The 11,578-nt window shown below is 39.2% G+C and overlaps 1 protein-coding gene across 2 annotated transcripts in view; it reads right to left on the bottom strand.

Moving 5' to 3' along the window:
* RB1 (RB transcriptional corepressor 1) overlaps nt 1-10,883 on the bottom strand; it is a 175,571-nt gene extending 164,688 nt beyond the window's left edge. Inside the window, exons 1-2 of one of the 2 annotated variants that reach the window (XM_073014065.1) lie at nt 10,548-10,883; nt 7,171-7,297 (exon numbers count right to left, since the gene is read on the bottom strand). In XM_073014065.1, the coding sequence (XP_072870166.1) occupies nt 7,171-7,297; nt 10,548-10,684 (264 nt within the window). In that variant the 5' untranslated portion in view covers nt 10,685-10,883. The remainder of the gene's footprint in view (nt 1-7,170; nt 7,298-10,547) is intronic. The other variant, XM_007960381.3, reaches the window with a different exon arrangement.
* Between the last annotated feature and the right edge of the window lie 695 nt (nt 10,884-11,578).

The raw sequence follows: 11,578 nt of genomic DNA, 5'->3' as shown, positions 1-11,578 counted from the left end.
CTACCAAATACATAGGACAAACAAGTCCAGAAATCTAATGTACAGCATGAGGACTATAATAAATAAAATGGTATTGTATTAGAGATTTTTGTTAAATACATAGATTTTAGCTCCTTTTTTTTGTTTGTTTTTTTTGCCCAGGCTGGAGTGCAGTGGCGCGACTTCAGTTCACTGCAACCTCCGCCTCCCGGTTTCAGGTGATTCTCCTGCCTCAGCCTCCACAGTAGCTGGGACTACAGGTGCCACCACCACACCCAGCTAATTTTTTGTATTTTTATTAGAGACAGGATTTCACCATGTTGGTCATGCTGGTCTCAAACTCCTGACCTCAAGTGATCCACCCACCTCGGCCTCCCAAAGTGCTGAGATTATAGGCATGAGCCTCTGCGCCTGACTGATTTTAGCTACTCTTATCCAAAAAAATTAGATTTTTTTTTTATCCAGCTACAATGAATAAGCCAAAAAGGAAAGAAAACAATTCCATTTATAATAGTATCACCAAGAATAAATATTTAGAAATAATTTTCAACTATAAGATTTATACTCTGAAAACTAAAAACACTGTTGAAAGAAATTAAAGAAGACTTAAATGAAAAGACATTCCATATGCGCATATCTGAAGACTCTGTGTTGTTAAGATGGCAATATTCCCCAAATTGATCTACAGATCCAACATAATCCCTATCAAAATCCCAGCTGCCTTTTTTTAAAACAGAAATTGACAATTTGATCCTAAAAATTCACATGGAAATTCAAGCACCAAGAGTAAGTAATCAAAGTAATCTTGAAAAAGAAAATCAAAGTTGGAGAACTCACACTTCCATATTTCAAAACATACTACAAAGCTATAATAATCAAAATAGCATGGTACTATCATAAGAATAAACATACAGAGCAATGGAATAGAACTGAGACTCCAGAAATAAACCCTGGCTTTTATAGTCAACTGATTTTCAATAAGGGCACCAAAACAATTCAGTGAAGAAGGAATAGTCTTTTCCATAAGTGGTGCAGGGACAACTGGATATCCACATTCAATAGACTGGAGTTAGACCTCTTCCTCACATCATACACAAAAATTAACTCAAAAAAAACCAACCATAAAAAACCCAAGACTTACAAGTAAGACCTAAAAATCATATGACTCTTAGAAGAAAGCATAGAATAAGTCATCATGACCTTGGGTTAGTCATGGCCTTCTTAGATACAACATGAAAAGCCCAAGCAACCAAAAAACAACAACAACAACAAAAAAAAAACAAATAGAAAACTGGACTTCATCAAAATTAAAATCCTACGCTGCAAATGACATCAACAAGAAAGTGAAAAGGCAACTCACAGAATGGGGGGGAAGTCTGAAAATAATATATCTTATAAGAGACATGCATAAAGAAGCAGCTTTAACTGCATCTTAAAAACAGAATTTAGGCTAAAGGAAAAAAGAAGGGTATTCCAAAAAAAGGGGGAGACAGCATGAATATAAATACTAAGGGAGAAGAACACAGGCATTGGGGGCCATCAATGGAAATAAAAAATAAGACTGGAAGGAAGGTTAAAGCACAGACTATGGAGAACTACAAACACTGAGACAGTTTGGACTTTACTTCTTCATAATGGTGGTGGGAGCATGGGAGGGTGTTACAATGGAGGCTATTGAGAGTGGGTTGTAACAATGAAAAATAAATTTTAAAGCAAAAGGGGCAAACTGTAAACCAGTCTTTTCTAAAACTCAGGCACAGGATGGATTAGATGGAGAAAACAAGAGACTAGTCAGAAAGAGGCACTAAAACATGCATTAAAAAATGCCCAAGTCAATGACATAAGCTTCCACCTTCTGAAATTAAAAAAATAAAAAGGAAACTAAAACCAAAGCAAACAGTAAAAACCAAGCACTGCTGGTAAGGGAAAGGAAGGGACAGATGTGAGAGGCAATGCAAAAAGATAACTTGAGACTGAATGGATAGGTTTAAAATAGGAGTCTGGCATAGTTTTAATTAGTCCTATGGATAGACAATATCAAGGCAAACCTGTAAAGGAAGCAAATGGTAATGTAAAATTCCACTTCTTCCTAGAATGCAGAAAGCTGCAGAGTATTGCTCCCACCCTCACAACAAGAACAAGCCAGATAAGGAATAAAAACATAACCTTTCTTGAAATCAACATATCCTTTCCTTATATTTCAGATTAGTTTCCCCTAAAAAAAGGAACCTCCAATGAGAGAAAAGATATAAATAATGCTCATCTGTGGCACAGCATGAGGCATGAGCCACAGGGAACCCTAACAAAAGTAAAAAGTATTCAGCTAAAAATTTTTAATGAATGCTGATTACAAAACAACAGAAATCCATTTAAATATAAAAAATAAACAGGTTAAAATCAAAATGAAGGTAAAAGAGATATAATGTAAACAGTGATCACAAGAAAAGTGGAATGGATATGTGGACACTGCAGAACAAAAGATACAAATTTGGATAAAAAAGCACATTGCATAATGATAAAGGTACCAATTTACCTAGAAGGCAAAAAAATTCTAAACTTGTATGCACCCAAGAATAAAGCTTTAAAATACACTAATAAAGGCCAGGTGTGGTGGCTCACGCCTGTAATGCCAGCACTTTGGGAGGCCGAGGAGGGCAGATCACGAGGTCAGGAGTTCAAGACCAGCCTGACCAACACAGTGAAACCCCGTCTCTACTAAAAATACAAAAATTAGCCGGGTATGGTGGCACATGCCTATAATCCCAGGTACTCAGGAGGCTGAGGCAGGAGAATCGCTTGAACCCAGAAGGCGGAGGTTGCAGTGAGCTAAGATCGTGCCACACACTCCAGCCTGGGTGACAGAGCAAGACTCTATCTCAAAATAAAATAAAATAAAATAAAAAATACATTAATAAAAAACAGAATTTAAAAAGGCCATTCTAATTATAGTTGGAAGCTTCATATTTCTCCCTCAATAATTAGTAAAATACACAGAATGAAAATCAGTAAGGATATGGATGATCTACTGTACCTTTTCTATGTATAGATACACAAATACTTACCATTGTGTTACAATTGCCTATAATGTTCAGTACAGTAACATGCTGTACACATTTGCAGACTAGGAGCAACAGGCTATATACCACATAACGTAAGTGTGTCATAGGCCATACCATCCAGGTTTGTGTAAGTACATGCTATGATGTTCACACAACAATGAAATCACCTAATGACACATTTCTCAGATGTGTCCCCATTGTTAAACAACACATGACTGTATTTATTTAAAATATAATCACCATATCACAAAAATAAGTGGCTCTATCAAGGGCAATATATCCCAAAGCTCTTTGAGATATGTATATACCCATACATTTCATATACCTATATATATGTATGTATAACAAAAAGCCTATGAGGTTCATATTCAGGCATTATTTCTGCCTTACAGGTTAGCAAACTGAGACTCATAGAATTAACCAATTTGCCTAAAATCATATAGCTACAATATAATTACAACCAAAGTTTTCTGCCTCGAGGTCCAAGGCATTTTCCATTCTACCACACTGCCAATGAAGATGCAGAAAGTACACCAAAATTCTAACAGCTGATTCACCTTAAGTCACAATATGAACAGCACCTTAGCCAATTTCTTAATGGAAAGTCCTATTCATATGCTATAAGCAACATGAACACAATCTAACCTTATGAACAAAGTTAATCTTTATTATTACACTTCACTAAATATTTATTTTAAAAAAAAAAACATTTTTCTAGACAAAATACCACAAACTTTAAAGGGATTAATACATGCTTTCATGTATGCATAAACAACTTTTCTGACTCTAAAGTACTTAAAAATAAGAGTTTTAACAAACATACTGCATCAAAATCACAACAATGCATTTAAAATTGTAACCATTTTAACTGATATCCTAAATTCTCCAAAAAAATTACATTAATGATAAAATTTTCTGGGGTATTTCTTAAGTAAAATTATTCTGTTTCCAAGACCTAATATACACACTCATTGACTCTAATAAGAGCTTTATATGCATTAATTTATTTACTCTGCACAATAACTCCAAGATCCAGAAATTATTGTCAGTCGCTTTTACAGATAAGAAAACTAAGGCTTGAGAATTGTAGATAACATGTTCAGGATAATGGAGTTAGGACATGGTATATCTGTTTGACTCTTAATCCTTGCTCTTAACCCATCCTCTATCCCAATAAACATCACCTACTTTCTATTGTTAAAAAGGGGTTTCCTTTTTTGACAATATTCCTCCTCTTGTTTCATAGAAGACAGACAACTGCCACTAGAATAGCTGCACTGGAAACATATTCATTCTGTCATTACATGTGCTTCTTAGAACACACTCTATCACATTCTCCCTTAGATATTATTATATAAATGAAGGTTAAATTCTCAGGCCAACCCTCAGAAACTTAACTGTCACTTAAAATTGTATTTCAAGGAAAAGTCTGTTGATTTATAACACAACAACAGGACATCATCTTCTGTCATACCCTTCAAAAGCATACCTCAAATCCCAAAAGTAACATGAAATTCCTTTCTTACCTTCCTCCAGTACCTAGCCATAAATAATTTCACACATCCTAGTCCCCATCAGGAGCTCCATTAGGAAATAAGATTTAAATTGGGCCAGTTCCCAGGGAAGGTAGAGACAAAGCCAGGATGAAAAAAGGGTAATAAAGCAGTAATATTTGCTTAAATATGTATTCAATTCTGAAGCTCAAAAGAGCCTCTACTGTTAAAACTATTATTTTTATAGTTTAGTACAAAAAAGATAAGTTATGTGAACTAGGCTGGAAACCTAACTACTATATCAAACTTGCAAACAGATTTGGAACACAATGCACTTATAAATTGAAAACTACAGTATGTATACTCACTAATACTCTCTATAATCAGCTATCCCAAAATTTCTGAACACCAAAAATCTAGTATTTTAGGAAGAGAAAAGTGAAGGAGCTCTGATTCCATTTAATTGTATATGCACAAAAACAGCTTTGTACATGAAGTACCCAAGTCAGTTAAAATATACACTAGATGCCTGGGGATTATAATACCCAAGTCATACATTCAAGATACTTCAGTATTCCTTTCTTTTTAGATAAGAAATGTGAGACTATGTTCAATTCTTTGGAAATTATGACACTTTTTTTCTCCTTTTTACTGCCAGAGATTTTATTTAATGGTTTTAAACACTTTTCTTATGGGACATACATAAATACATTCTGTTGTGTTAATCAGATCAGTAAAAACAGATATATACTTTTATACTACTATTTTGAGAAAGTAAATTCATTAAAAGTATCTGTCTGAAGTGTAATCTACCAATCATCATCAACAGTCATAAAAATGTTCATAGCTTTTTAGTAATTCATCTTATATGAATTTATTCTAATAAAATAATCAGAGATTCATTCATTAATTTATTTAACAAATTATCAAGGACTCACTTTGTGCCAGGCATTAGTCTTACGAATACAAATGTTTATTACATTATTTTATAGCATCAAAACGTTGGAAAAAACCCAAATACCCAGTAAGAGTTAACAAATTAAAATATATCCAATAGCTAAAATATTATACTATCACTAGAAACTATATTACAAAAAAATTTAATAACATAAGAAAATGCTCATATGAGGAAAAAAACAGGAAAATACAAAACTATGTGTAACTACATGTAACTAGACATAACTACGTGTATAATCTCAAATTTATATTTGAGATCTTATTTCCTAGGGACCTTGGTCAAGTTACTCAACCTCACTCTACTCGGTGTCTTCATCTGTAAAAATAAAGATTTTATATTTCATACCTCAATGGTTTTTAAACGAGTTATTTGTAGATTTGTAAAGTTGATTGTTGTGTGTGTGTGTGGTTTTTTTTTTTGAGATAGAGTCTTCTCTGTTGCCAAGTCTGGAGTGCAGTGGCATGATCACAGCTCACTGCAAGCTCTGCCTCCTGGGTTCAAGCGATTCTCCTGCCTCACCCTCCCAAGTAGCTGGGATTACAGGCATCTGCCACTATGCCTGGCTAATTTTTTTATTTTTAGTAGAGATGGGGTTTCACCATGTTGGCCAGGTTGGTCTTCAACTCCTGACCTCAAGTGATCACCCACCTCAGCCTCGCAAAGTGCTGGGATTACAGGTTTGAGCCACCACGCCCAGCCTTATTTTTATTTATTTATTTATTTATTTATTTATTTAGCAACAGGGTCTTCTTCTGTTGCCCAGGCTGGAGTGCAGTGGTGCGATCTTGGCTTACTGTAACCTCCGTGTCCCAGGTTCAAATGATCCTCCCACCTCAGCCTCCCAAGTAGCTGGGACTACAGGCACACGCCACCATGCCCGGCTATGTAAAGTTCTTATACTATTGCCCCAGTACATATAAAACTCTAGTAATTATTTGCTGCTTTTATTAAACATATACATTTATACATATGCAAAGAAAAACATGAAAAGAATATATCAAAATATTTTCAAGATCCTGAATTCTAACAAAACTAATTCTGAGTCAATCAGGAAATCTGAACACTGATTGCATATTAGAAGGTATAAAAATTATTTTATAAGGTATGGCAGTGTTTTTTTAAAAGTCCTTGTATTATAGTGAATAAAATATAACTAAGACCTGCTTTAAAATAGTTTGGTGGGAGGCATATATGGAGGGATTTTTTTTTAACTTTTTTTTTTTTTTTTTTGAGACGGAGTCTCGCTCTGTTGCCAGGCTGGAGTATAGTGGCACAATCTCCACTCACTGTAACCTCCACCTCCTGGGTTCAAGCAATTCTCCTGCCTCAGCCTCCCAAATAGCTGGGACGACAGGCGCACGCCACCACACCCTGCTAATTTTTTTTTTGTATTTTAGTAGAGACAGGGTTTCACCATGTTGCCCAGGCTGGTCTTAAACTCCTGAGCTCAGGCAATCCGCCTGCCTCGGCCTCCCAAAGTGCTAGGATTACAGGCGTGAGCCACCGTGCCCAGCCTCAAACATTTTTAATGTTAGCAGAGGTAAATTTCCTCTGGGTAGTGAAATTATTATTAGTTTTTATTGTCTTTATATTCTTCTATCTTTCAATTTTTATATAGTGATGTGAAGTTGTTTTTAAAATGAGAAAAAAAAATTTCAAAACATTTTAAGAAAATCCTTACCAATACTCCATCCACAGATGAAACTTTCTCCCAAGTTAACCAAGCTCTCTCTCTGACATGATCTGGTATCTTTAATTTCTGACATAACGCAGTAAAATCAGGTTCTTCAGTTTCTTCAAACTCAAGCCTACCAAATGAAAATAATCATATAATTGGCATATACTTATAAATCAAATTGATTCAGTACACACTTGTTTCAACAGTTTGCACATAACACTACTGTGAAAGAGAACATTATTAAATACTTTAAGATCTTATTTTATCTTAGAAAAAATTACACTTCAAATTTAAACATGATTATCTTTTTCATGGTCTTCCAAAATAAGGATACCACACAGTGAAAAATATTTGCTTGCATGGTAAGTCAAATATACTTCAGAGCAGCAAAACACTTCTGTGAATGAAAGTAAATGTAACAGCTAAAGCTGTTTGGGAAAATAGGACAAAGATAACAAGAAGAAGATAAAAACCCATAGATAATATTATACAATTCAACACCAGTAACTTTGTTAAGCTGTATTCTACTCTTATCAATGTTTCACATAACCTCTCTACCTACTAGCACATCTTACATGATGTGACTGCTTATTTTTGTCCTTTCTCCTTAACAAAGACAAGCATTCAATAAATTCTTGTTGGCTAATTCCTTTTCATTCATCTAATTTCTATGTGACATCTAATAATAAGAATAGTACGAAGAATAATTCATAATTCTTGAGCATTTACTATGATCCTGTAGAAAGTACCTTAAACATATGGTTTCACGGAATCCTGACATCAGCCCTTTTAGATAAGTATTCTCATCTGTAAAAGTAGACATTTACAGATGTGTGTCAAATCAGAGAAGTTAAAGAACTTACCTGAGGTCTCAGCCGGTAAGAGGTAAACCACCATGTAAGCCTAACAATCTAACTCTATAATCCATGCCCTTGACCACTATTCTAGATTGCCAATTCCTCCTTCAAAACATAATTCATTGTTTTTTTTTTTTTTCTTGTTTTGAAATAGGGTTTCACTCTGTCATCCAGGCTGGGGTGCAGTGGTGAAATCATGGCTGACTGCAGCCTCAAACTCCTAGGTTCAAGGGATCCTCACACCTCAGCCTCCTAAGTAGATGCGCTTACAGGCGTGCCACAGCGACTGGATAATTTTTTTTTTAATTTTTTTTGTAGAGACAGGGTCTTGTTTTGCTGCCCAGGCTCCTCTCAAACTCCTGGCCCCAAGCAATCTTCCCACCTTAGCCTCCCAAAGTGCTGGCATTACAGGCGTGAGCCAACATGCCTGGTCAACTTTTTTGTTTGTTTTTTTAAAGACTGGGGTCTTGCTTTGTTGCCCAGGCTGGCCTCCAACTCCCAAGCTCAAGCAATCCTCCTGCCTCAGCCTCCTGAGTAGCATGGACTACAGGTACGTGCCGTCATGCCCAGCTCAAAACATGATTAACCTTTGATTATTTCAACAATGAATGTGGTATGCTGTTCCTAGTGACACTTTCCCTTCCAGCTACATTACTTAGGCCAGAGATAAGGCAACAGAAATAAGATCTCAACTCTCAAATTAGGAATGGAATCTGTCACTGGAAGTGCAGTTGGACTGAGCCCTGATTCCATCTCCAGGCAAGATGCTCAGCATCAGACTGCACGGCAGTGGTTCTACCCTTGCTGGTTAATTTATAGAGTTCAATTGTCTATGTTAATGAAACCCTTTGTGGGTAAGGATAATCAAGAACAGACTGTATCTTGTATGGATCTGACTTATAAGAGAATTTTTTATAGTTCCATTACTTAAAATATATAAAATAATGAATTAAAAAATGAAAGAAACAGTCCTCTTTTTTCCAAGCAGTGGTCAGAACGTCAATATTCCTGGTTACCCTACATTAGAGTACGCTTCTAAAGCTGTGTGCATAACATGGAATTCTTTAGAGTAGCCATTACTGCATTTTCCAAAGGGAAATTTGCAAGAATTGGATACATCAGAATTTAATCAGAAACTAAAGTCATGTCTTTTCCCAGAACATGCCCCAGACGTGGTTTTTAATTTTGTTGTTGTTGTTGTTGTTTTGGTTTTTTAACGAATATGGTTTTTAACTGACCTATAAGACAGTCTATTTAAATATATAAATTTTTAATAGCCTTCCACGGGCCATTTCCTAAATCCCACTTCCATCTTTTCTGCCGTTAATTCTGTTAGTGTCTACCGAGTGGAAAGAAATGGGTGAGGGTGAAAGGATTTGGTGATGGGCAAGAACGGGGGAGAAAATAGTGAAAAACAGAAACAAGTCCCATTCCCCCTGCAATGAACTTGTAATCTCAAAGTAGAACCAGTGCTGACAATAATAATGACAATTACACTCTTTCAGTCATAGCTATTTAACCACAAAGTAGTACAATCAAGAAAAGTAAGATGATGCAATACAATAAATACTTCCCTTCAAGTTCTAGTGCTTTCGCATGGACTTGCTTAAATTTAGATTCCACTTAATAAGGGAAAACGAAAATTTCCATTTGAGCACAGAACCACTAATTCTGTGCCAAAAACAAAGGCAAAAAGACGGGACACCAGGATCGTTGCTGGTTCCAAGTCAAAAGGCAAAATGGAAGTCATAATGAGACAAGCTGAAGCCGACTAACACGCATGAAGAGTTCATCCAACAGAAAAAAAAAAGTTTAGAGACTTTCAAGCACTTCTGGTAAACGTTTCACGAAAGTTTTGCCCATGTATCAGTTCCTCTAAAGAGTTACGTTCCATCAATCACTACAGATGGCTTTGAGTCCCCAAGGCCTCGATGCATTATTGTTCTAAGAAGTCGCAAAGCTCCTGAGCCGAGTATCCTGCAGGCAATGGACACTCAGGACCCTGCGCTTCTTGTCCAAGGCTTTCTGGTTGGCCTCTCCCACGAATGGAGTTCAGATGCAGTGCACGCCCAGAAGAAAATACTTCCCAACTGTTGCATCGCGTGAGACCAAAACTGAAAGTCAGACGACCACCGGAGTACTCCAGTTCTCAACCGGTGAAGAACTCTCCCACAGACACCATTTTGGTATTTTTATTTTTCATCTTTTTGCGTCTGATGGACGCTCGCAACGACCCTCTGCCTCTGAGCCTCACAAGAGGGAACTGCACCTGTCACTTCGTTCAGGACCCTAGACCCACCCGCCCGACACCTGTCAAGTTTAAGTCAAGACCCCTCGCCCGCAACCCCAAAATCCTGTCACCATTCTGCAGACGCTCCGCGGTGGCGGGGGGCAGGGAGGGCGTCTCCTCACGCCGGGACCCGGCCCCCGGCGAGGACGCGTCCCGCCGAGCAGCCTTGGCGCCAGCCCTACGCACACAGGGCGCCCTTCCCGCGTGAGGCGGCGGCGGCTCTGCTCGCTCACCTGACCAGAGGCAGGTCCTCCGGGCCGCTGTCCTGCTCTGGGTCCTCCTCAGGAGGGGGCGGCGGCGGCGGTGCCGGGGGTTCCGCGGCAGCAGCGGCGGCGGCGGCGGCCGTTTTTCGGGGGGTTTTGGGCGGCATGACGCCTTCCCGAGGCGGGAGCCAGCGAGCTGTGGAGGAGAGCCGGGGAGGGCGAAGCGCGCGCACGTCGGGGCACGCCCCGTCCTCTCCTGACTCCCGTTACAAAAATAATTTCAACGTCCCCTGAGAAAAACCGGACGCGCCTTCCCCCGCCCGGCAACTGAGCGCCGCGTCCAACCGCGGGAAAACGTCACTTCCGCCCGCGGCGTCACGTCCGCGAGGCTCCCGGGCCCGCCGGCGTTTGTGAGGAACTGGGGCGCTGGTCGGCGCGCGGGCTGGGACGCTAGATGGGGAGGGATAAACTGGGAAACCTGGCGTGGGTCCAGGAGCCTTCCCAGAGGCATCCGGCGCAGCCCGGACGTGTTTCTACCCGGAACCACCCCCTCCAAGCCGAGCTGCCCTTAACTGGGCTATACAAAGAGTCTGGCGGGTGACTGTGGGCCGTATCCCTATCCCGGGGTCTGATAGGGAAGACGCTCGGGCCCCGCAGGTAGTATCTGGCTAGTGCACCCTCGGCGGGCGCGCCCCTCTCCTTCTCTGGGCGGCGCCCCCCCCCCCCCATCCCGCTTAATCCGTTTTGCAAACTCGGCCAAAACAAAAAAGAAACTTGGAGCGCTAATAGATGCTGAACTTTACCAGTCACTAGAAGATACAAAATGTTAGACAGTTGCTGGCCTTTTGGGGGATCACTGGTTAGAGAGAGGAAGGGAGGGAGCTGTGGGGAATGAACGGATAGTAGTGTAATAAAAGATGATAGTGGTGTAAGAACGGGAAGCACCGTGGAAAAGTCTAAGGAAGATTTTCAGGGGAACAGTAGCTGTTGAATAGAAGTTTGTCAGGCAGGCCTGACATTTACTATGTACCAGGAACTGTGCTGGCCACCTTACATAATTA

This window comes from Chlorocebus sabaeus, chromosome 3, assembly GCF_047675955.1.
Source record: "Chlorocebus sabaeus isolate Y175 chromosome 3, mChlSab1.0.hap1, whole genome shotgun sequence".
Classification (NCBI taxonomy): domain Eukaryota; kingdom Metazoa; phylum Chordata; class Mammalia; order Primates; family Cercopithecidae; genus Chlorocebus; species Chlorocebus sabaeus.
This window is presented reverse-complemented; position numbering and strand designations above follow the sequence as displayed.